The sequence below is a fragment of the Pelodiscus sinensis genome, chromosome 10 (assembly GCF_049634645.1).
Source record: "Pelodiscus sinensis isolate JC-2024 chromosome 10, ASM4963464v1, whole genome shotgun sequence".
Classification (NCBI taxonomy): domain Eukaryota; kingdom Metazoa; phylum Chordata; order Testudines; family Trionychidae; genus Pelodiscus; species Pelodiscus sinensis.
The window spans coordinates 5,613,739-5,640,945 of NC_134720.1; the positions used below are offsets into that span (position 1 = coordinate 5,613,739).

At 39.8% G+C, this 27,207-nt stretch overlaps 1 protein-coding gene across 7 annotated transcripts in view; it reads right to left on the reverse strand.

The window, feature by feature from the left end:
• The window catches only part of WDR33 (WD repeat domain 33), an 88,833-nt gene that overhangs the window by 18,123 nt on the left and 43,503 nt on the right, over positions 1-27,207 (reverse strand). The window contains exon 8 of one of the 7 annotated variants that reach the window (XM_075937453.1): positions 7-21,245. The exons of 5 other annotated variants lie outside the window; for them this stretch is intronic. In XM_075937453.1, coding sequence (XP_075793568.1) covers positions 21,163-21,245 — 83 coding nt within the window. In that variant the 3' untranslated portion in view covers positions 7-21,162. Of the gene's footprint in view, positions 1-6; positions 21,246-27,207 lie in introns of those variants that run through there. One more of the 7 variants, XM_075937454.1, reaches the window with a different exon arrangement.

Here is a 27,207-nt window from a genome sequence, read left to right on the forward strand (position 1 = left end):
CTGTTGGGAATAGAAAGTCACTCATTTAGGAATTTCAGAAAAAACCTGTGAACTAAATCATATCTAGCCCAAAATTGGATGAACACACACCACAAAGCATGGCGTGATCTTAAACTCTATACTGCTATTTTAAAATAGCACTGTCACTAGTTTTCTGTATTGCATTACACTCTTTACAAATCACTTGAAATAGTTTCTCTCTCAGCTTTCATGCTTTTTATTAGAAATACAAAGCTGACTCCACCTATTTAATATTGGAAGTTTCAACTGGCATATTTTTAGCCTTTGGTCCTAAACCATTGTGTAATATTATGTTAAACATTTCTGAAGTGTCTGCCTTGTAGTAGTAACATGGAAATATATCACTTTGCTTTTGCAATTTCTTGGGGAATAAAAGCCCTGTGTGAGTGCAAGCTGTTAACACCCTCCACTGCAATACCTACAAGAAAAGGTAACAGGCAAAAGAAATTAGACCATGACTGGCTAATAATTTTTTTTAACTTGTTAATTTGGTTTCTCAAAGTCCCTTATACCGGCCCAGACAACAAATTCACATTTTCCTAGCACCAAGTGAAGATAGAAAAAAATAAAAATGTATGCCATCACATCCCAATAAATAGGCTGTCTGACCTTGTCATTTAGAGATTCTGTATTTCAGACAAGAAAAAGTTTTCAACTGTTATTCACAGCAGTACAGTATGCTGAGGTGTCTGGGCTGCAATATAGGAATTTGGAGGCAATAAATAAAAAGTGAAGAAATATAATTTCTTTCTACAATATCTCTATGCTGGCCCACTCAGTGGAAATGCCAACAGTAATATTAAATGCCAAAAGGAAGATCACCTGGGTAGTTAGGAAAAAAGTGAGCAAATGCTTTCTGAAGGCAGCTAGAAACTTACATTCTAATTTCTACAATTATTCTGAGATAGATATTTTCATCTCAACAGATAACTGAACTTTCTGATTTTTGGGGGCTGGACAGAATGAACAGAGAAAATCTTCTTGGCCCAAAAGGGATGGGGGAAACCACCTGAGGGTAGAGAGAGAAACATGGGGAACAGTTTTAATCACTATCTTGTCCAGACAAGGAAAACTGCAAGAGCGAGCCTGACCCTCCTCCATCACTCTTCCAGAAGACAGAATTGTCCTTCCAATTTTTAGGGCCACAAGAGCATCATCCTCAAGCTGGCAGAGTGAAGAGTCTTGTCACAAGTTGTGCCTACCACCAGAGGGGAGTCTTGTGGTGCATGGCTTACTCCCCACCCGATTCTGCTGGGAGAGGAAAACGAGGCTACATCTTTTTGGTTATTTTATATCTAGGTCACAGGCCCTAGGTGAAGTGGTGAACTGCATTCTAAACAAGACTGTTAATGATGGCCCAATCTGTCAGAACCCAGAGGGCCCACACTTTAATGTAGCCAAAAGGAGACATTCCAGACTGACAGATGTGTGCCCTGTCTAATTAAGGCAACTCAGCATAACCCTTGGTGGACATTATCATTCTTCACCCACCAGAATAAAAGATGACTTCAGCTCCAGAGGCAAAGATAGATTAGACAGAAAGCTTGGCCTGAGGTAAAAGGTGGCTGAATAGTTAATGCTGGGGAAACTATGTATTACATGAAAACATGCTCACAGCAAGGAGTTCAAATACACCATTACAGAATCCAGAAAATGCAGAAATATGAAGGCTAGTTCCAAATTTGGCTGGAGTTGGGTTGGTCTCTCTTGTTCCTAAATACCTGGCTGAGCGAAGCAGAAGTACTGAAAGGAAAACAAAGAGCTATTTTTGCTTTGATCAGCAGGGGCATGGCATCCTGAAGTCTACGCACAGGACCTACACATTCAGGTTTTTCTTTGAAAATTTCATGAGTTAGGCTATTTTCAAAATGTTTTCCCTCAAAAGAAAGACAAGCAGACAGACAAAGGCAGCTTTAGATGTAAGATCACCAGCTCAAGTTCATAGCCACGACACCCATAAGGTAATAAGAGATATGGCCATACCTGAGGAAAAGCTTGGATAACACCACAAAAAGTTGCAAGTAAGTCTATTTTTAAAAGAGTCTATTTAACAGAAGGAACAAGGTTCAATATCTTCCTCAGAAGCTAATTTCTATAATCACCTTACCAAGGTCCTGGTCACATAAGCTATGTAGCACAGAAGAGCCAAAACACTCTAGTATGCTACTCTAATACATGTAGCTTGTCTCACTAATTCAGTGGGTACTGGGCAGTGGCATTCAAGAAGAGAAGGTTCTGGGATATCACAGAAAAGTCAGAATTTTAGGGACTAGGAAAAACACAGACTTATCCCTTGAGAAGGCATAAAGCCACCTGAAGAATCTAAAGCCTTGTCTACACCAACTCTTCCCACCCCCCCAGCAGTCTAACTTACATAATTTCAGTTACACAAAGAGCATAGCTGAAGCTGACATACTATAATGTCTTCTTCATGATAAGATCAGTGAAGACTGCTCTCCTGTTGACTCTGGCTACTTTTCTCGTCCTGGTAGAGTACCGAGTCGATGGGAGAGCGCTCAGAAATTGATTTATCATGTCTAATCAAATGCAATAATCAACCATCAGTGGATCAAATGCTGCAGCATGAATCCACCATGTAGTGGAGACAAGCCCTAAGGGATTGCAGTTTCTTGTTTGAAGCAGTCCAATCCATAGCCCACATAACCTGACCAAAGCAATAACTGGAAAAAAATTGAGTGTCCTTTTTATGGGTAGTCAAAATAGCACCCCGCCTTCCTGCCTTTAGGGATTTAATCTTTGAGACTCACAGTGAAGGATTACTTGCTTGGCTGGCAGTGTCAAATTTTGGACAAAAACCAGCTAGCTTTTTGGATCCCTTAGCTACAACTTTTCCAGGATTGGCAATAATGAACACGAGGAGAAAAAAATACACTCTTTGCTGTGACAGTAATAGATCTGTAACTAAATAATCTTGAGAGGAGGATTTCGGAGTGGGAGGAGAAGGAGTTTTGAACACTGATGGTATTTACGATTTTAAACACTGATGGTATGTCTACACAGCAGCGTTATTTTGGAATAACTGACATTATTTCAAAAGAATAAAATGCACTTCAACACAGCAACCTATTATTTCAAAATAAGATCAAGATGGGAGACTTTTTACTCCGACTCCTGTAATCCTCATTTCATGAGGAGTAAGGGAAGTTGAAGAAAGTGTTCTTCCTTCGACTTCCTGCTGCGCAATTGACGTAGCTGAAGTTGCGTATCTTAATTCGACTTTTGCCCTGTGATGTAGACGTGCCCTGAGAGTCCAGTGATTAGAGTACTGGCCTAGGACTGGGGGAACACCTGGGTTCATGTTCCTGCTCGCCACAGACTGCCTATGTGATCTTTGGTATGTCACTTATCCTGTGTGTCAGTCCATCTCTAAAAAAAGATGAGGATTACAGTGCTTTACTTCACAACATCTCTGTGAGGTACAGTTTACTTCAGAGTGCAAAGCACTAAGATACTACGCTAACAGGAACCACTATAGGTACCTAAGATAGAAAGACAGACCTTTTGAAGGCTTTTAGACTTGGTTAGCCTATTCAAGTCCTTTCATGATGAGTTCAGTATATTAATATCAGACTTCTTTGGGAAAGTCTTGATACTTTTAGACAAATTGTTCCCCAACACCCCAAAAAATGTTCACACATAATAGGGAACATTGACAAACGTGCCCTCCTTCAAAAAGAAAAATGCATAATTAATGTGGTAGAAGTATTGCAAAATGTAATATTCATATACATACACACACGTTCAAATAATAAATTGAGAAAATATAGCCAACAATTATCCAAAAATTGTTAAAGGGAGAATTAAACTTTGTATAATCTAAACACACTTAAAATTATGAATGTGTGTGGGAAAATAGTCTAAAACCTGTTTTACATGGGCAAAAATCTGCCCAATACAGCTTATGAAAAAAAGTGTGAAAAATATTGAGTATTAGTCAATACCTAAATAGTCTAGATACAAAACAATTATTTCTATAAGAATTCTTTCTACATGTGGAATAAAGGCCTGATCCATAACTCATAGCTGACTGCAGTTAAGGCCTTATATGACCAGTTAAAACACTGGATTATTAAACATGCTTCCTCCCAATAGATTGTCAGGATTATATTTTAAAAAGGTGAAAACTGCCACAAACTATATCTAAGTAGGCTTAACTGAAGTAGTGTCTGATTGGTCACATTCAGCATGTCACCAATATGAAGAATTGTATAATCTCAAATTATTAGATATTTAAAGATTTCTCCGGCCTTTTGTCATTTGTATAGATATAATTTATTGGACATATGGCATGTTATATAAACAAAAGGAAACATTACTCATTTTTAATAGCTATTTATAATGTGCCTATATATTTGGTAGTATTCTTATATACCTAGGTTATAAATGTCAAATATACATATATTGCCTTCAGTTTATTACTATGCTCAACCTTTGCTATATCTTTCCCCTCCCTGCCAAAAATTACAAATGTTGTGAAATATTTTAAATTCATTTTGATTTAGAAGCTACGTACATATGCCTTTTGCACATATTTCTATTTTCCCCACACTTTAGCACAGTTTTTTAAAAATTATGTGTATACAGTGAATCTTTACCCACAGCATCTTACTTTATTGCATATAACTAATGATCCTAATAAAAATACCTGCAATACTGCATATATATTGTGAACACTGAACACAATTTCACATCATTTCAGTACTGTCATAACAAATTTATCACAAGACAGTACAATTTATTTTATACTTTAAAGGAAGTTTTGGGTTTGTTTTTTTTAAAATGCAAATTCTGCAAAAGCTTGATCTGGCAATATTTCAAGCATCCTCCATTTCTATTGAAATCAATGATAATTGAAGCCTTTCATTCAGAACCTTGTAGTAGGTATCCCCAAGAGAACTAATTCTCTTAGAAGAAAACTGACACACACACACACACACACAAACACACACAAACTGCATAATTTAACGGAATCACCTGACACTTCATTTACTAATAGTCTCCATACTGTTAGAAGTACTATAAAGCTGAATTTTAAGATGACTTACTATATTAACGCCCCCACCCCCCCCCACACACACACACTAGAGGTTTCGGGGATACTATTCTCTGTAACCTGGAGGTCATGCCTTAATTTCTTAGCCCAGCACTGTCAAGTAAGAGAACAGATTTTGTTCACGAACAGAATTCACACCATATCTAACAAAAACCCTACTTATTACTATTCTGAACTGACGTTTATAGTTTGGTAACACTGATCAATGCTACCAAATCAGTGAGGGTGAGACTCTTTCAGGAATTAAAAAAGTAGTGTGTTCTCTCACTATATTGTCTTCATGTTCTGAGAACGATCCTCCCTTTTAGAGGCATCTTGGAGCTTCCTTCAGTTTTCAGCTTTTCACTTCCTTCTGTTCAAAGACTCCAGATTGCAGAAACCTTTCTTCTGCTGCCACTCAGCACAGTTTCGTTTAAAGTTTGGAAGGAAGTACATACAGAACAATAGGAAATATCCCTTTCCTATCTTAAATGGATTAAAAATATTGCTTCCAGAGCATCTCTAGATCTTGCTGACCTGAGAAAGGATTTTTTTTAAATTTGCCCATGGCAACCTTCCCTGGATATGAGCTCTTCACGACCGTGCACGCAAACCTGGTGCCTGGGCAGATTGCTAGAGGATTTGTCAGTGGTGAATGTTTCTTGTATCATCGCTATCTTAACATATCAACTATAGCATTCTCCTGATGCTAGCTTTTGTCTATCCTTCTACTACAAATGCCACTTTTCAGGGATTTACAACTGTGTTTAGCCCTGGTTAGAAAATTTAAGCTGTTGCACAGGATGGGATTTTTTCCCAATAAACTGTGTATTATTCAGCTATAAAATGGAGACAAAGATATAAATGAATGTTAGCAAAAAAGGCCTATCTAGATAGAAGGGATGTCACCCATATCCCAGACTACACGAGAGGATGATATAATCATAACAAAGGTGAGAAATAAAAACAGCCTAAAATTCTGTGTTTCTCTAATTCAGTTTAGCATTTGCACATCCTATTCCCATATGCTGATGCCCCTTGAAAAAATCCTAACAGCAGAATATAGCACTCTTGTCTCAGAAGGTGCGCTGACCTTTTGTTCATAAGAAACACTTAGGAGCGAAACAGTCCTGCAAATCTTTTTAATATTCTGTACATCTCAGGGATGGCTTCCCCCTCAGTAGTACAGAAATTAAAATTTATGGCTGTGCAGATGTGAGACGTAAGATTTGTGAAGAATTGGGTGAGAATCTTTAAATCTCATATATGGTTATTAGCAATTGAACAGTAACTGGGACTTCCGCCCCACCCAGCCCCCCAACTGGAATTATAAACCACTCAAATATTTTGTAACGTTTTCTGTATGTTCTCTCCCTATATGACTGGAGTGAAAAAAGCTACATATGGTCATGGAACAATGGGTCATTTAGTAACTGGCAGGAATGAGCACTAAGTAGGGTTCAATCCTGCCAGTTTCAGTCTACTGTTCAACAAAACACTTGAACATATTCTTAACCATAATGGGACTACTCACATGTTTAATGAAAGTGGATGCTTAAGCGCTTTACAGGATTGTAGCCTGAGTGCCTTTACAGAGGTAAATGCCAGTGCTATCCTGCTTTGAACAGGGACAAAAGTTACCAAATTTAAAATATCTACCATTTCAGATGTGCTATCATTCGCAGATATTCAGTTTTCTAAAGTGATGCTCTAGATTAGTGCTTCAGTGGAAGTGAATAACTTTTCCTCTTACTGGGGAAAAAGTAACAGGAAGAAATGGATGTCTTAAGCATTGAATATTTTAGAGCCTGATTAAAATTATTCTGTTCAATGTTAGCCCCTGCCATTGAAGACAGAGCCACACCTATCTTTTCACTTTAGACAAAGGTACTTTTCCAGGTACACATAGTTCCTCTATGTTGCTCATCAATTCCACTGGTCTAATATGCAGGAAAGGTTAGAAAATGGTGAGATTCTGATGCTCTGCCACATGCATTTTAAAACTATATCTGTGAATGAATAGTTAAGCTGGACAAAGGACAGTGTAACAGAAATAAAGAAGTAATGGAAGTTTCATTACTAAGACATGGAATAGTTGTTCTCAAATAACAAGAACAGTACATCAATAATGTGATATGTATGTTTCAGTATTTCTAATTAAAGATTAAGTTATACATTCAAAATGATCACCATACTTAAAAAAAGACACCTGTATCAATTTGTGACAAGAAATGCATTCCCATATATGTCTATTGTCCTGATAAAGTGTAGAATTTCCTGCTATTCTACTGTAATTTATTTAACCGGTTCTTAGCCAAAATTGATGCACTAATGTCTCGCACAATTCAGAGACATTACCATGCCTTGTAAAGAATAACATGGTACAGGGTGCATGAGAGCACAGAGCAGAGGCAGTCAATTCCAATAATGGAATTGTACACAATATTTATTATTCATAACCAGCAAACAGAAAGGAATATCAGCTTCAGCTCCAATGAAATGCCACTGAAGCAGAGCAGTCAGGCTGTACAGAAGGAAAAAGATAGTTTTAAAAAGTGTTTATGTGGAAATGACAGCTTCTTGGGTGTTTTTCAGCTCTCAATTACCTGTTAAAATTCTGATTGCAGAAACTATTACTGTTTATTAGTACTAATTAGGTCCTGACAAAAAAGGAGGTTATCCTCACATTTTGTGGTCCCAAGTCCCTGTTTAAGTACTCATGGCTAAGCACACTTCCCCAATTCAGATTACAGTTAGCCAATGTACCTTTAAAGCAGCAACACGCTCACTATTTATTGAAGAGAAATGTTTATTTGCAATAGTAATTTACATGAAAAGGTAAAATAAGAATTAAACATTATACAAGAAACATTAAATAAGTAACAGACATAAGGTATATAAATCCTCATGCATCAGGACATAAGCCATCTATTATGTAACGAGAGTTAAACAACTTTCCATATAAGGACGTTATTCCATATTTGTATATTATAAGTCTGCTTACACCTTCCTCTGCAGCATCTGATACTGGCCACTGTCATAGGACCTAACCAAGCGTTCACTGATGTCAACAAGGGTTTATTGTCCTTAGTGGATCCTGGATCAGGCCTTCAGACAAGACATTTGACAAGATGGACCAGTGGTCCGATCTGATATACAATTCTATAACTTCTTCCATAATTCATTTCCAAGAAATTGTATAACAAAGGATAAGAGGTCTTTTAGGATAGAAGGAAATGTAATTTGAAAGACAAAGAAAAGTCTGGCCTTATGATAAGAGTATGACCCTAGGATTTCCATGGTTTTGTGGTTTAATAAGATGCAGAATCAAGTTATAATGCTGGATTTGGCTATTTTTTAAAAAAAGGAAACATTCAAAGCTACCATATTAAAAAAATGGAAGGTTTCCAGTCCTTGTGGTTTGCAAAGCAAATCTTCCAAATGTGAATCAAATGTAAAATAAACTAATACCCTCTCTCTGAGTCTGCACAAAGCCTGAAAAAATTGTTCTAAAAAGACATTAACTCCCTCCACTAATCTCAATGGAATGTCAAAATGAAACCCCATATGTTATAATCAATACTGTTTCACTGATGTTCAACATAGTAAGAACACCCCTTTTTTCCATTATAAATAAAAAAGCAGTAAATGACCAAAATATTAAAAAGGGCACCTAAAGTTAAGCTTCTATAACTATATTTAAGCACTTACATGAGTGACTTAATTATAGAAAGGATGGATCAGCTATCTCATCAAATAGGTGCCTACACATGGATTTAGGAGCTTAACTTTAGTATCTATTTTTTAAAATGTTGGCCAATGCTCTCATCTATCACCACTGGCTACCAAACCTTCCAGCTTTCCAATCAGACAGATTCTGCAGTTTTGCATTATTATAAAATTGTGTAGCAATGAAAAACATAAAAAAGGAAGATTTGTGTTCAATGTGATGACAAAAAATAATATAATGCATATTGCAGATTGTACTATGTAGGTTTAAAATAAGAGTTTTTGAATTTACTTGAAGCTGTAACAGAATTTAATGAGATTCAACCAGAGAAATGAAGGGAGGAGAAGAGGGGAGAAATCAAAGGGTTTGCTGTGGAATTTAGGACCAGTTTCCAGAGAACATAGGAATTTAGGATGGACTCTATTACACCAGTGATATTAGCTATGATCCTTCCTAGTTTAAGTGGACTAAAGAATCCATATCCATGAAAACCACATTAATCGGATTCCCCATCAAACATAGGGATTTTAAATAATTCCCTTCCAATAATATTCATTAAGGTTATGGTGATAGTTAGTGGCAGTTTTCAGTGCACTGTGAACTCTACTTACTGTATTACTCACTAATCGATCTGGCAAAATGTAGAATGAGGTATTTTGTAACAAATATTGAAATGTGTAGATTTTTGGAGAGCGGATGATGTGGAGGTTTTCAGAAAAATATTGAGTGCGCGCATTCCAGTTATAGCTCTCCATCTGATGCTTGTTTGCAGGGATCAGAACTTATGTTAGAACACTATGAAAGATTTCTGTCTAGAGGCAGAAAATTGTATTTTAATACCATTGCCATAAAGGAAATGCCTGGCAAAACATCTTGGATGTCATTACATATGCCTAGATATACCACCAAAATTATGTCCTCTAACATCTGAAACAGAAATTGCTGCAGCTAAAGTCTGCTCAGAGTAAATTCCTGTTGTGGAGTCATAGGAATATGTTTCCACCAAAAATGTTTAGTTATACTCATGAGAAGATTCCTAATCTAGAAAACATGTTTTAAAAATTTAGATAAAACAAAAACACATTTAAGGAATCTGGTTCTGTTAATAAAATTCATTAGTAATAGACCTACAAAACAGATACAGTTGGAGGACATGGAGATGACACTCCCTGATAAGCTACATTGAACTTCTAAAAAAAATATATATATTAAAAATTGGAGGAGGGCTCTGAGGACCTCAGCAGTTCTCTCAAAACTTGCCAACTAAGCAGCAGAAATCCCCAGATTGCACTCAAACTCTGATCTTGTCTAGGGTTTGGGCCCTGCCAATTTCAGTCCATTTTGGTCATGGGATTTTTTTAAATTGTAAATTACATGATTTCAGCTATTTAAATCTTAAATGTCAGGGTGCTATAATTGCAGGGAATCTGACCAGAAAAGGACCTGGGGAGGGTAGAGAGGTTTGCAAGATTATTGTAGGGGGAGGAGTTGGCGGTACTGCTATCTTTACTTCTGAGCTGGTGCTGGTGGTGGCACTACCTTCAGAGCTGGGCAGCTGGCCCAACAGTATTGCCACCCTTACTTCTAAGCTACTGCACGCAGAGCTGGGTCTTCAGTCAGCACCCAGTACTTTCCGGCCACCCAACTCTGAGGGCAGCTCAGAAGTAAGGTTTGCAATACTGTAACTTGCCCATCTCTCCCCGCTACCCACCCACCCACCCTTCCTTTTGGGCCAGGGCCCTCAATTTGAGAAACGCCACTCTACTTTATGAAATCTGTATAGTAGAGGGTAAAAGCACATAAAAGACCAGATTTCACAGTCCGACACGCTTTTTTCATGGTTGTGAGTTTGGCTGGGGAATACCGGTGATATTAGCATGCAAGAGCATGAGAGCCATTAAACCAGCACATAAACCCAAAAAGCCAAAGCCTAATATTTTATTATTTTCAATTTTTCCTGTGCTAAAAAGGTGAAATTATATATATATATATTTATTTCAGAGGAAATTAAAGCTTTTGGAGAGAAAAGAGCTTGGAGTAGGATATTGTTGTCTTTGATTGGGTGTTCTGTAACATACACTGGAGCATAATCCTTCCCTTATAAACCAGAAGAGTCAATGGCAGCTTAATGCTGGGTTATCTCCTAAAAGAGCACTCAACCATGCCTGAACTACTCAGGGTCCTCATTTCCCCTATCGATTTTTTCTTGGGGAACCATTTTCCTCCTATATGGCCACTGTTTACAGATTACAGGGACTTTTTCCTGCAAGAGGAACTGATTTTTTTGTCATTTCATACATTAACCAAACAATATAATATTCTCCTGCACTAACCCTTTTTAAAACAGATAGTTCCCACCTTCATTTTTATAACGTAAAGAACATGACATGTTCCATGCAACCCACCAACCACAATGCAAAGTCCTACCTCTGTCACCTCCTACAATATACCCATGTCATATTTAGTTTTGAAACAGTGGCCTCATGTACCAATGTACCACCTTAAAGCTATAAGGACAGTTAATTATCCTGATGGGTTCAAGTGGATTACCGTTTTAAATTAAATTAAGTTCTTTGGACAGTCTACCACTTAAGCAGAGCGGCATATTGTGAATTTATTTATAACCTGTCCAACGTGTAGATTACAAACATCTACTTAAGTTTATCCTACTCAACAGTTGTTGAAATTAATTTCATCTTAAATTTTCTCAAATGAGATAAGTCTGAATAAGGAAAAATTAATGAACTACAAAAACACCTAAATGAGCTGAGAAAGCTTTGTAATCAACTTGCTTGGTATGGCAAACTTGTACATATTCACTGAAATTAGCATGATCACAAAAAATACAACAAAGCACAGTTAAGTGATGCAGCAAGAGGCTACCTTGAGAGACACAGGAGAATATTCAATCTTTTCTCCACTGTGAAAAGTATTAGTCATGCATCAAAAATATAAATATAGATTTAAAAAGGATTCTCATCTCGGAAATCCAGTTATGACAATGTTGATAATGAACTGAAACTATGATGAAACTTTAAGGGAATCACATATGATGGCTAAAAAAAGACAGCACATCTGAGGAATTGTTTTATCCTCAAATAGGAAAATGAGTAACTAAAATAAGGAGGCAGGGTACATCAGTAAAAATGGAACAGGGAAAAGTAATTATCTTGAAACTAAAGCAGCAGACCTGAAATCTGCTTCAGATGAAAACACTTTACAGATACAGGTCAACATAGAAGGCTACATAACATGGCCTGAAAAATATTTAATTTTAAGAGCAACAGTCCCTCTCTATGGGAGACTGGGCAGCATGGACATGTATAACTTCATTAGTACCCAGTTTTTCCAGAAATAGTACATCCTAGAGCAGATTGTGCCTCTACATTAGCAAGACAGAATTCATTATATTCTCTTGCATCAAAGTGCTTCCACATAGTTTCTACAGCAGTGGTTTTCAAACTATTTTTCCTTATTACCTAGTTGAACAAAACTGGACTATGTGTGGGCTCTGGAGTGGGGCTGAAGATGAGAGCTTCAGCTTTGGGGTTGGGGCAGGACTGGGCCTTACCTTGAGCGACTCCCAGTCAGCAGTGGTGCTAAGGCAGCTTCCTGCCTGTCCTGGGACCACAGACCATGCTGCGCCCCAGAAGCAGAGAGCAGCAGAGAGTGTAGAGTTAGTGCTCAGGGCAGAAGCAGTGCATGGAGCCTTATGTGCTCTTCAGCCCCCAACCTTCACCTGTGAGCTGGGCCTGCTGCTGGCCGCTTGTGGGGCGCAGCGCAGTCAGCAGGGTCAGGACAAGCAGGAAGCCTGCCTTAGCACGCCTACTGATCAGCCCGTAGCAACGAGACCCCGGAGCCTGACATTCCACAACCCAATACTGGGCCATGACCCGTCGTTTGAAAACCACTGTTCTACAGTACTGTGAATTATGGCTATGCACCTTGCCAGCACATGCAAAACACTAGCATTTACTCCTGTCCTATTCCATGCAGAGTCAAACTTACACAATGTATGCAAACATTAAAAACAAATAAAACTTTAAGATAAAACTATATTAAACAATTCAGTTTATGATGAATGCCTTCTGGAAAGGAGTTAAGCAAGAAAATAATGGACTGTTTAAGAGACTAATAATGAGACACAAATGGCCTTTCATCTCTAGGTCACTGGTTCAGATTGGTGGTAACCAGGAGTAGTTGCTATCTGATATATACTCAGCTGAAAATATGTGAATTAAGTTGGTTGTCCCAGCAGGGTATTAGCATACAGATATCCACACCACTCCTGGAAGTATCAACACAGTACTAAAGACTACCTTGGCATAAAGTCTGAACCATCATTTCCCTCCTACGCGTACTTCCCTCTTCTTCTAGATCAGGACTGAAGGGCATAGGCACAGCGGTGAAATAAAAACTATTTTTTTTATTATGCGGCTCCTGCCTGATAAAGCATTTCCATTTCTAAAGCAAACTGTCTGGCACTTTATGCAACATTAAATTCTCTTGATAAAATTTAAAAATTAGGGGAAAACTGCTTATTTTCAAATATGTTACCATTTTTATTTAAAAATATGCACCAAATCTCTTCTCTTCAAAGTGTGTATGTAAACAAAGATTACCATTAATGACACTTCTCTGCACTCTCGAGTACAAAAAAAAAATCTTACAAGAAGGCATTGTACATACACTGCAGTTTGTATTCTATTGGGACAAAATTATTCATTTAACCAGGGGTCCCGACAGCTTTCTTGGGCCCCTGGACAAGGAGGAGGGAGGGTGGGTCTCACTCCTGGAAGGGGCAGGGCTGGGAGCAGCCCGCCCGAAGTGCCCCATGCAGGCCCCCAGGCAGCCCAGAGTGCCCCCCTCTCCCCCAAACTCTTAGCGCTGCCCAGAGCATGAGCCAGGCAGCACTGGAACAGCAATTTAAAGTGCCTGGGGTAACTGTCCCATTTACCCCCACCCTCAATGTCAGGCCTGCATTTCGCTAATAAAGCTTATTTCAATCAAGAGTTAGAAAAAAATCCACTTCTTATGGTGAATAGTTTAGCTAACCTTCACCCCAAGTGCAGTTGAACTTGTCTGTTCCTCTGATCTACAAATGAGAAGGGACAGAGTTCTGCAGAGACTTTACAGCTATTGCAAAGCCAAACTCAAAGGCCACTAAAAAGGCCATAGAGAAACTTAGCTCTGTCCCAGCCTCCCCTTCTAAAATCATACAGAGTTGACATCTTCAAGAAAAAGCTGTACTCCATCTTACCTAGCCACTGCTGGTAGCCCAGAAAAGCTTTTACTGTTCTTTGATGTAAGGAGCCAGGCCCATTAGGTAAGAAAAATAGAATTGGGAAGGAAGGATGATACAGAAGAAAAAAAAGTTTGGTAACATCCGCCCTCCTCTCCTCCTTCCCCCATCCTTCTGCCTAGCAATAAAGAAAGGGAGGGTGATAAGCAATGTTCTTGCTTGTGACGCCTCTGGAAATTCTGTCTACGTTGAGAACCCATGTTTTAAGTACATGTCCAATAAGAGTGAAAATCAGCTGGGAAAATGCCAGACTGGTCCATCTAAACTTAGAAGGAAATAAGGATGAGGAGAAAGGGATCTATCCAGTGTATGAGGAGGATTGTTTATCTTCTAACTATAGATTTTAGAAATGTGTGTCCATCTGTCTATTTGCGAGTTCATTTGTTCAAGAACTCCTCCTGAACAGTCAGAGCGAGGACCACCAAACTTGGTATGCAGCTTCTTTTTATAACTTGAAGCAAGGTCATGGTTTCTTTGTGTCAGGATGATGGGATTTGAGTGGTATTTGATTGTTTCTCATAAAATGGAAAGGGAGAGGTCTGGCAGGAGGGAGTTATTCTACAGAATGACCACAGGGGGGCAAGAAGGGGCCAGAGATAGGGACCAAGATAGGTATAGTCCCTTTGGACCAGCAGTGGGCAGGGATGGAGAAAGGGATAGCTATTACTATATTTGAGAGAATTTATCTGTTCCCCCCCCCCCCCCGGATGTGCCCGCGTGGCCCCAAGCTGCTGCAGTGACAGAGAGTTGGGGTTGTCCTCTCTCCTTGGGGCAACCTTCATACTGAACCCTTCCTCCCCAGCCTCATCCCAAAGCAATGATTTAAATGAAAAAAAATATATTTCTGATAAGGACTTGAGCAATGCTGGGTAAATCCTCCAGTCAACTTATTCTATTCATTTTGGGTGCATTCTGGGGCATTGCAATAGCATGAAATTGCAGTATTCTACAATTTGAAAGTGGCGTCAATAAGATATCATCATCTGCTGGTGTTTCCTGTGCCAACATAAAGGCTAAATGGCTAACATACATCTTTTTATTGTTATGGTGTTATCAGAAGGCACTTAAACATGGAAGTCTTTCCCACCACACCTTCCCAGCCTGTTTATCTGAAATTTTGCATGTTCTGAGGAGTACAAGAGACTCTTCTACTCTTGATATGCTCTAGATACCTTAATTCATATTCTTATAAAATTATAGGTTAAAATTATCCATGAGTGTTCTATCCCACTCCCGACAGCTCTATCAAAAGCTCCCCAATACCTCTCATATAAGCACCCACTGATCCCTAGTGTCTGATGGAAGTGTATATTTCCTCCAGACAGTGATATGATTATCATAAAAAGAACCAAAACAAACACATACAAGTGCCTGACGTGATCATTCGAATGTTTGCTCCTGTGGTTGCATTTTTAAATGTACCATTGTAAATTAGCATAGTTAAATGCACTAGCATATTTCTTTGATGCTAAAATAAAATGAAAGATTTAAAGAAACAGTGATATTTGTTTACACATAACTTTTGAATTTTCTGATATTTAAGGTTCCCACAGAAATATCAACCTTTGAAAATAGATAATTTAATATTAAGCAAAGGCTTCTGCACATTCTAATGTATCCATGGGATAAGGCATAAAAGGATGTAAGAATGACAACTCTTTATGGACTTTTTCTCTTCCCCAGTTTTGGAAGTATCGAATTAATTCACTAACTCTGAGGAGAAGACATGTTCTCTGTTTCTCAAAGCTCATTATTCCATGTTACTATATATCTTTGCCTATGAAGACATACTTGGGAACCTTTAAGTTTCCTAGTGTGGAGATCTCCTATAAAGACTAAAGTTACTTGTCATTAGTGGAAAATCAGCTTATACTATGGAAAAAAAGTTTTTTAAAAACAATGAATAGTTCTGGAGCACCTTAGAGACTCATGAGCACAACCCAAAAGAGGTACACGCAGGACTTTAATTATAAATTCCTAAGAAATTCTCCCATGGATTGAAATTCCTTTGTTTAACCTCAGCCCAGACAGATTTTTCTCCTGCAGAAAGTTTGAGGAAAATTAGGGTTACCATATTTGAACTTTCAAAAAAGAGGACACTCCTGAGAGGAAGCACATTAATACAATGTGAGTTGATAGATACTGATACAGATACACTCCCTCTCAGGAACGTTCTCTTTTTTTAAAGTTCAAATATGGTAACCGTAGGAAAATCCCTTCAAGTTGTTCTCTGGAGGTAAAAACAAAACAAAAACACACTTCCACAACCTCAGAATGCTGAGATTTTTTTTTCTAATAATGTAAAAAGATTTCTTCAAAATCTTAAAGCTTTTTTTACTTTAGCAACAATCAGGAAATTCAAGACTTAATATTTACAGTAAATTTTGGTGGGTGAACAGAAATAGTGACCACAAAATACATTGCACCCTCAATGTATTTTTCTCAGTTGAGTCTGGAAAAGGTGCAGCTTAAAATATAGGCGATTTGGATATCACCATCTCCTCCAGTCTTCTAAAGCAGTGTTTTTCAGCCTTTCTGGACTACTCTGCCCTTTTCAGGAGTCTGACTGGTCTTGAATATCTCAAGTTTCACCTCACTTAAAAACCTCTGACCACTCAGCTCTGAAGACAGCAACACTGCTAGCAGCAACACTGAAGTAAGGGTGGCAATACCATACTGTGCCACCTTACTTCTACGCTGCTGTTGGCAGCAACGTGTCCTTCAGAGCTGGCCAGCTGGAAAACAATGGCTTTTGGCTGGGGCATTCCCATTCTTTGTAATGCAAGAGGACTTATTTTTGAAATCCTGCTCTCTTCCCGCTACACTCCACCGCAACATCTACTGCCACATTATTTGTTGAATTTGTATCCCTTTCCCACTGTTATGGCAGGAGGTTCCGTGGGACTCACAGGATCCCAGTCCTGCTGCAAGGCTCTATAGCCTGCTGTAAAGCAAGTGAAGTAAGATGAGTTGATGTATCCCCAGGAGACCTCTGTTTATCCTTGTGGTACACATACCCCGACTGAGAACCATTGTTCTAAAGACATCTAATGTATAAAACATTTAATTTCTATGGCTTAAAAACTAGTTTTGTAAGAGACTACAATTAAATACTTAGCACTCAAAAATCAGTGTTCACACTGCAAAAGTCATGTATCTATTAAACACAAGAGACTTACTTATATATGTTTTTTTAAATATTACACGGAATAACTATTCTCCAATCTGAAGTTGACAGAACACCAGAGGTCAGGAATTCCTCTTGCTTTAAGGGTTTAGTGGCATTATGAGGGACTGGCAGTCAAGGTAGAGGGACTTGTCACCCTCATATTGACCAACTACCAGTGCCTCAGCTTAGAGTCTAGAACCTTCCTAGTCCAATTGATCCTCAATTACACAGGGAAAAAAAGCTCCCTTAAAAAAGCAGCTTATAAAAACAAGGAAAAGGTTCAAATTTTCTAACTATGTAATACAAGACCAAACTTTAAATAATAGTTAAAATATCTCTCCAAATTGTAGGGGAAATGGGTGGATGAATAGGAAGCCTATATGATAGCTGAATCCCTGCAAGTAATTTCCTCATCTCTGAAAAGAACACATAGAATTCCCAACCCACTTGAAGACTAAGGCCTTGTGTACGCTACAAAAATGTACCATTTTAATGGCAATGTTATAGTTAAACCTGTATTGCGCCCAGTGTAGATGAAGTTATGCAAGCAGCTATTCCCATACAGGCATGAGAATAATTATACTAGCATAAGTCACCTTTATATTGGAATACTGTGTCCGTATTACAGCTTTTTCCTGGTATAACTATTTTGTTTTAAAAAATCCATAGAACACAGAACCTTGAAAGAATTATACTAGTAAAATATTCAATATTCAAGTGTGGACTAAGCAAGGTCTACACTACAGACTTGTGTTGGCACAGCTGTCAGGAACGTGAACAGGCATTGATCCCTGATCTGACAGCACTATGCTGAAATCTCTAGACATCATAACAGCAAAACTACACTTTTGCCAATATAAGCTGCAACTGCATTAGACATGCTTTACCAGTACAGTGTATTGATATAAGCATACCAATAAAGCACTCCTAGTACAGGCCTGGCATAGACCTTAGTGTGGATGGAGTTACAGCAGTAAAAATGTTCTTTGTACTTGCAAAGCTATTCCCATAGATGAAGGCAGAAGGCCTAAATCACTTTTACATCAATATAACTACACCCACACTAAAGCACAACTACTTTAGTAAAAAGCCACACACATCCCTAGCTGAACCAGTTACAATAAAACTTTCAAGCATAAGCCAGGTCTCAAAAGTTTGAGAAACACCTAAAAATAAGGTTCTACACTACTAGAAATGGTTGGTTAATGTAAATCAAAGGAGGAGTACCCTCTCTCCAACAGAAACCCAGCATTTTCTTCTAGCTATGGCAAGGACATTACAATCTATAGAGTTTTGGAGGGTTTCATGGTTGAGTCTTGTACACAAGAACTCAAGGTGACTAACATAGCAGGTCTTTACAGGTGGAGACAAAATAATATCCCTAATAAAAATCTAAAAACTCTCAAACATTGGTTTTAAAATATGTTTTCCCATGTGTAACATGAAATATATTATTTTATATACACATACATACAAAATATATAGTTTGACAGTAAAGATTTATCTACACTTATTTTGGCTTTGCTATTCATGAGCAAACTATGCAGGCAACTCAAATTCATGCAAACAAACCTCAGACAATTATGTATGCAACATTATATATAATACACAAAAATAGACCATGCTTCCACTAATACAATACTAATACATATCTCCAATTTATAAAAGGTGTGCCCTTCAGCAAAAAGCAATTTAAAATAGGAACTGGCAAAATTATATGAGATGCTCTAAACTAGAATAGAACTTGATATCAGGAAAATGTTGGCACCTCCAACAATGGAAATGTGTTTCAACTAATAGGCTAAACCTAAGTAATTGTGCTTTGTAAAGGTATGCAGTGGTAATGATAGGGCTACTAAGCATAAATCTTAAGCTGAAAAAGACCAGACGCTGGTTGTTAAATTAGTACAGCAACAGACGCAGATAACTATTTACTATAACAACTCTGGACATTCTTGTTACAAATGTCCAGTTGTTAAGTCTTTGTAGCTCTTGACTTCAATATCTTCCAGCAATGAATTCTAGTTGGTGTCTTGTGTTGTGGAAAAAGTATTTCCCTTCATTAGATTTTGATTTGTCCCTTTTCAACTTAATTGAATTTATTCTTGTGCCACAAAAAAGGGGGAAACAGATGCTCTAACTCCAACTTTTCTACACTTTTAACATGGTCCTTCTTATTGGTCTCCTCCAAAGAGAGCCGTTCCAACTTCTCTTCACGAGAGCTATTTTATGCCCTATAATTTATTTTTTCTTTCAAAATTTAGTTTACCTAATCCTACAACTTTTTTTTGTTTAAGATTAAATAATCCAGTACCATATACAGTATTCCATGAGGGCAAACCACATTTGCCATTATTCTGCATCCCATTCCTTATGCATTTTAGAATCTTGTTTTCTTTAGTTGTACTCGTGCATGTCTGTTTTGAATTGCAGCTGTATATTGAACAGAGGTCATAACGTGATGCCAAGGTCCTTTTCCTGAACTGATATAGTTAATATATTAAGATTCTCTCCAGTGCATTGCAGGGATACAGGGATTGATCAGTCACTGTTGAGATTTGGTTTTGTTCAGGGAGCTAAAAGATTGACGGGTTTAACTTATCACCTCCTCCCCATGACACTCTGGAAGTGAAGTAAGGATGTTAAAATGTGGTTATCAGGCTAATCATTTAGTTGATACAATTTGGAGCCACCCACGCTGCGGCTCTGCATTTTAAATGTAGAAAGAGCCGCCAGGCTCTTACATTTAAAATGCAGAGCCGCAGCAATCAGCCCTGGCTGCCATGAACAGGGGCTGCTTGGTGGCAGCAGCCCCTGTCTGCAGGGGCACTCAGCTCCTCGCTAAACATACTGAAGCCCTGACACAAGGAGGCAAGTTCAACCTATGGAATATCACAGATTAATTCATAGCAGCTACGACAGTGGGACTGATGGGTTCAAAGAATTAATAGGTCCAGCTAGATGGCTGAGGCCAACACTTAAGTACTGTTTCTCTTGCTGGAGGCTTTTACTTTGAGAATATATCCTATACGCGCTGGGCCACCTTTTAAGGACTGCTCTAGTGGACACTTCTGGGAGATACGTTAGGTGTTTCTGCTATTGTTTAATTAACAGCTCTAGGTGATGTGACCATACAAGTGTTTCTCTCAGAAAATGATGCTTTTAAGAGCACAATGCAGCACTTGTGTCTGTCCATGAAGGACACTGTATGGCTACATGTATATTTCTTGATTTTGCTGAGCTTCCTTCATGCCTTCCTATTGAGACAAAGAGAACAACAAACTTTAAAGAGAGCTATGGAAGAGGAAAAATGCCACAGTAATTAAGAAAGCTTTGACACAAGTAGTCAGTCAAGTAATTCATGATATATCACATGAGATATTGAATCCTAAAAGTTTGAAAAGCAAGACTCTGTTTCAACTGCTGAAGCATCACAGAGATGCTTAGCACAAAGCTCAAAAGGGGAATATCCTGCAAAGCTAAAATGAAGCATCAAATGTATGTTAAAAAAATGTAGCTAGGCCCATCAAAAACTGGCTCAACTGAGCACAGAAGCATATGAATACCAAACTGATAGCCCAGACAAAAAACAGAAAAAAAAAATACCCTGGTCACAGTGCATCAGGGCCAACTAGATCAAACACCACAACAATTTTGTTTAGAATAATATTATATTTTATTGGAACAGAGAATACATTTCTCTTCAAAACCAGTACAATCAGCAGAGATGGAGCATGAATGGAGATCTGATGCATAGTTCCCACAGAGCTCTTTAGCTGACTGAGGTCAAGAAAAATCGAACACAAAGTTCTAGAAGGACTTGAGTCACTCCCAAATCAACATGTTAGAGCGTGGGGAGGGTGTGAGAATGGACATTTGCTCAGTTATCAGCGACTCGGAAGGATAAAAATCATAGAGCTCAAATTCTCAGTTTGTCTTATGCTGAAAACAAGAGCCAGAAGTAGGATTCCTGTAAAGTTGGCATTTTTTAAACACAAAAGAATTATTTAACACCTCTGGAGAATATTGCAGATTTTAAATGTTACCACGAAAATCTTAATGTCCCATTTCCTGACCTTTTAAAAATATGTAACCTTTCATGTGATTTTTATAGTTAATTTATATCAAAGCTATACTTAATTACCTACTTTTCCCAACAGAAATGGGGATGTCAGATAATGTCATCAACCAAGTTTTATATCTATATACTGCAAGGGGAAGGGAGAGTGTACTGAAGTTTTCTTGTACATCTCAAAAGGAACAAATAGATTCTTCTATAAAAGTAATCTAGACTTATCACACAGGAGTTAATATATCCCCATTTTTCAATCTTTATATGCTGTAATTATTCTTGTTGTATTGGGTCTTTTTGTAATTAAATGTTAAAAACCAAGTACTTTTTTGCCTATGAATTACCAAACTAATCTAATATATATTTGAGTGAGTTAGCTTGTCTATTCAAGACCTCTCCTAAACAGTATGAGCTAGAACCACTAAATTACAGCTTCCTCTTATCATAACAAAGCAAGGTTAGGGCTTGGTTGTGTCAGGAAAATGGGAGTTACCTGGAACGGGATTGCTTCTCCGAAAACCATACAGAAAACAATCAGGAGGCAAGTGAAAGGGGCTGGCTTGGCATGTCCCAGCCCCAAGCCTACCACCCCCACCAAGCACCCTTTACGGAGAGCTGGGAGGGAGGAGGGGGAGAGGGAGCTGAAGTCTTCCCCCATTCATATAGGACTTTGTTGGCTGTTCCCCTTCATCAGGGAGCCAGAGCAAAGTAGAGTTTGCTGCATTCCTCACTCTGGCTGTGGAGTGAGGGGGCAAACAAACCTGCCAGGGGACATGCACCCCTCCCTCACTTGTGTCAGCTGAAGCTGCAGTGGCCATGGAAAGATGCTTCTAACCTGACCCCAAGTGGCTCTGGTGAGAGCAGGCTGGGGTAGTCCTCTATCCAGGTGAAGCCTGAATACCGAACCCATCATCCCTGGCTCCACCCCAGAGCCATGATTCAAAAATGGAAGAAAAAAAAGTTAAGGACCCAAGCAATGCTGGGTAAATCTTCTAGTGCTGAATAATTAGAACAAAATATTTGTTAAAGGGCAGCTATGTCATCCAAAAAGGATTAATCATAAGGTTTAAATGATAGGTGTAATCATTTTTATACAGAGTTATGTACACAGCAATTAGGGTTCCCAAATCCCAAGGATTTAAAGATTAATATCATGGGAGGATGTATCCAGAAATACATCCAACCAAAACTGGCAATCCTCAATCCAATGTAAATCACATTTAACCTAAAGATCGACACTTTGTTCCAGTGCAGAATGAAAGGATGTTTAATAGGCAAAGAGATTTGCACGAAATTCCCTCTCATTTCCACTCCTTCCCACATAGCAATGCTCTTGAAGCAATTTCTGCAGGGTGATGCAGAGACTTTCTCCAGCCATTAAGCAAGAGCATACAGATGCCACGTAATTCACAGTCCAAAGATCAGGCTCTACTATAACTATGCTCCAATGTGTAATGCATTAACCATCTGCAGGAACACTGGGCAGACCCATCAATATACAGCTTAACTAGCACTAAGTTAATAAAAAAAAAAAAAAAACCACACACAAATTTAAATAAAGTACAGGTTGCATCTCCCTAAACCAGACACTCTGGTCCAGCAACATCTGTGGTCCAGCAGGCCAGAGAGCCCCAAGAGTTGGGAAGGGCCAACAGCTGGAAGCCTGACGGGGGCCGGGACTGTGGCAGCCAAGCAGCCAGCCAAGCTGAGGCCAGAAGCAGAGTGACCAGCCAGTTCTGGAAGCAGAGCTGGCAGCAGGCTGGGGGGTTGGTAGAGGGGATCTCCTCTGGTCCAGCAAATCCCCTTGCTCATATCTGGTCAGGTCTAGAGAGAGCCAGACCAAGGAGGTCCAACCTGTATATACTATTTACATTTTATGTAGTTATAGTGCACTAAAACACAGAATGAAGGTTTTTCAGCTATTCAGTCCCTTTACTACACAATCTACTACAGGCAGTCCCCGGGTTACATGGATCGGATCCCTACTTACAAACGGGGTGAGGCAACCCCGCACTAGCTGCTTCCCCCCAGTAGACCAGGGAGACGCAAAGCTAGCGCCCACCCCCCCAGCAGACCAGGGAGACGCGGAGCGGCTTTTCTCAGCAGACACCTCAGCTTGAGAATAAAGGACTGAGAGAAGTGAGGTGTGGGAGAATAAAACTGAGCTCTGGAGAAATGTTTGGCTAGAGTTTCCCCTACAATATGTACCAGTTGCGACTTACATACAAATTCAACTTAAGAACAAACCTACAGTCCCTATCTTGTACGTAACCTGGGGACTGCCTGTATGTTAAAACACAGAGCCAGAGAAAATCTATACAGAAGCCATCTGAACAGTCATCTACACAATTCTAGAAAAAATGTTTATAGAATGTTTCCAGAGAAGACTCTCATAGAATTAGGTCAATCCTTAATAACAAAAAAACCCTGACATTTTAAAATAGAATTATATAGAAAGTTTCCAAAAGCTGTAAGATTAAGAAGAAATGCATTCCTGAAAATCAGTTGTAATGCTGAATTTTTTATCTTTAGCTGGAATAGTAATATGGAAGCAAAAGCTATATCACCACTATAACAGCTATTAGAATTTGGGAGCATAATTTACATAGAGGATATAGAGTAACATACTTTCCAGTCCCCTGTGTTTTCTCCCTATTGTATGTTGTTGAAAGAAAATTAAAGGAGATTATTTCAAATAAAAATATTCTTGAAAGGATAGAAACATGAAGACTTTAGTGAGCTTACACAGAAGTTACTATACAAATGAGCAAATTACAAAAAATAAACCCAGAAGCATATAAGAACTAAGAGAACCTTGTTCTATACCAGTATGTGAATTGGGTGTGGAGAGGAGACACTGAACAAGAGTAGGAAGGTGTTGTTTTAAAATGAAACCAGTCTCCCTAAAATATAGTTTTACAAACTCCTTCACTGGAGGTTTTAAAAAAAAAAAAAAAAGGATGGATACTCATCTGTCTTGGATGGTTTAGACAACAAATCATGCATCTTGGCAGAGGGGTAAGGTAGATGATCCTTGTGATCCCCTTCTAACACTGTGGTTCTATGATTCTAAGTCAGCAAATGGCAATCTAGGCTACTGAGCGGGCCGCAAGACTCTCGTAACCAGGACGGACTCCTGGAATAGGTTAGTTTTGCTAACGGCACTTCTGTTCCTAGAATTTGTGGAATGTTGATTGAACTGCAGCAGCACTTTGATTGGATGCAGAGGGAGCACACGGTCACAGTCAATGTGTCGTGCAATAAGCATGCACCTCAGTTCGCATGCCCTTGCTTTATGTGCATGTTGCATTAGGGTTGAGTTTTTGTCCATCAGTATCACCATCTGGTAACCAAGCATGTGGGCAATGGTAAAGAAAATGTCTTGCAGGCCATAGGTATGTTGACATGTAGTCAACAATATGATTAACTGATAAGCCTAGGCTTACTAGTTAATCTTGTCTACTACATGTATTTCCCACCCTGCTTGCTGCCTCTGTATCAAAGACAAGGGGGAGGATGCGTGAATGGGGGGGTGAGGGGAGGTCTCTGCAGGGGTTGGGCAGGGGGGAGCTTGAGCTACCTGCGGACAGGCGCTGCTGCTGGGGACCAGCCTTTGTCCGTGGGAGGCCCAGGCTTGCTGTGGACAGAAGGACCTCTGAGGGAGGTGGAGCAGCCTCTATCTGTAGGGAGCTTGAGCCTGCCACAGGCAGGGGTGGCGGTGGCTGCTGCTGGGCCGCCACAGACTGAGGCTGCTCCGCAGCAGCCTTGGTCCTCTCCCCCTGCGCTGAAGCCTCTGTCCGTGGAGAGCTTGGAACCCCCATGGACATAGGGCTGCTGCCACCCCGTGCTGCTGCATCTGTATAGTTTTTAAACTGGCTCCCCTCGCGAACCGCCTCCTGCCTGGCACCCTGTGCTGCTGCCTCTGATACAGTGCACTGGCTGCCAGCCCCACTCCTGGGGACTACAGAATAGCTGAGTAACCGATAAGAATTCATGTGGTTACTCAACTATTCTATCACCTGCTATCTAACATCCCTAGCAAGCCAGGCATAGCCCAGATGGCCCACAAGTTGCCCTCAGGCTTCAGGTTGCCCATCAGTGTTCTAAGTTGATACTTTTTTTGTGATTATTAGAGAGTATTAGCTAGCAATTCAACAGGGCTGGAATAGTAATTTTAAATACAACTACAGAATTGCTCTCTGGCTTACCTTCTGAACCAAAATGCTAAAAAGATGGGTCACAAGCATGGAAATACATTTTTATAGGAAACAAGCCAACAAGAACACCAGAATGTCAAGATTCTATCCCAGTAGAATCTGTTGTACATATAGCACAAGAACACTTGCACTCTAGAGCAAAGGCCCTCAAACTGAGGTTTACCCCTCAGATGGGCATGGAAGAATATTCGGGGGCACAGCTAGTGCCTGGGCCAGCCACCACAGAAGGTGAAAAGGGAGCCCCACACCTTCAGCCACAGCTGTTGGCCCAAGTCTCTGCCCCCTTACCTTGTCCAAGTCCTCCACCTTCCAAATCTGTGGCTCCACTTCCCAAGCGTTCAAAATTTCCTTTTAAATGTATGAATTGAACTACAGGTTAGACCTCCTGGTCCAGCACCCTTGAGATCTCAGTAGTCCCAAAGAAGGGAGTTTGCTGGACCAAAAGAGGTCAAGCGTGGGGCTCTCCCAGCCCTCCCATCCAGGCCACTGGCCCAGCTGATATGCTGCCCCCAGCAGGTGGCAGGGCTTCACTCATGGCTGCCACACTGGTCTGGCCAGTGCGGCTTCCCACCCTGGCCGCTGCCAGCTCCGCATCCCCAGTCGGCGGGGGCAGCGGATCCACTTCCTAGCCAGCTAGAAGGGCTCCCATCCCAGGCCACTAGCCCTCCAGGCTGCTTGCCGGCTCCACTCCCAGTTGCTTGCAACCCCTCTGGCTGGGGCTCTTTGGTCAAGCAACATAGATGTTGCCAGATCAGAGTGTCCCAGACCACAGAGGTTCAACCGGTACCAATTAAGTCTTTCAGAACTTGGAAAAAAGGCATATTGAGAGCTTGTCTAGGCTCACAGCGGTGCAGTTGTAGCACTTAGTGAGAGACACTACTATGTCAACAGGAGAGCTGTTTCCATCAGCGTAGGTAATCCACCTCCCCAGGAAACATTAGTTATGTTGATGAGAGAAGCCCACCTACTGACACTGCACTGTCTACATTATGGGCTTGGTCGATATATCTACATCACTCAGTCTACGTCTACACTGCAAGGCTTTTACGATATGCTTTGAGGTGTGGACATGCTCTTGCGCAAGAAGTATGTAGGGTAGACGTAGCCTCAGGGTGTAGATTTTCCAACAATCATAAGATAGGTAAGAACTTTTACTATACAGCAAACTCAGAGGAGTAAACCTAAGCGCACAGGTGTTAGGAGGTCTGTCCAAAGCAACACAACAAATCAGAGCAGACCTGGGACAAAACTCAAAAATCAGGATTCCCAACCCCCTCTCAATTACTAGACTCCAAAAGCCAATGAGGAATGCTGCTGACCTGTGGGGAAATAAGAGCCAGCCACATAAAATCTCTTAAAAAAATTAAACTATAAAAACGATAAAAAAACAGACTGAAGCTTCAAGGTATTTGACAACCAAAGCAGACCCAGAAGCAGAATATATAGATTGGAAAAATCTGGGTTCTTCAGGGTTGTTTCAATAGTACCACTTATGGAAAGAGGTATTACTCAACAAAAGGGCGGCAGACCCAGCCTCTTAGGGTACGTCTAGACTACAGGCTTTTGTCAACAGAAGTTGTGTCAACAGATACTGTTGACAAAGCTTCTGTCAACAAAGAGCATTTGGACTGCATCCAGGTCTG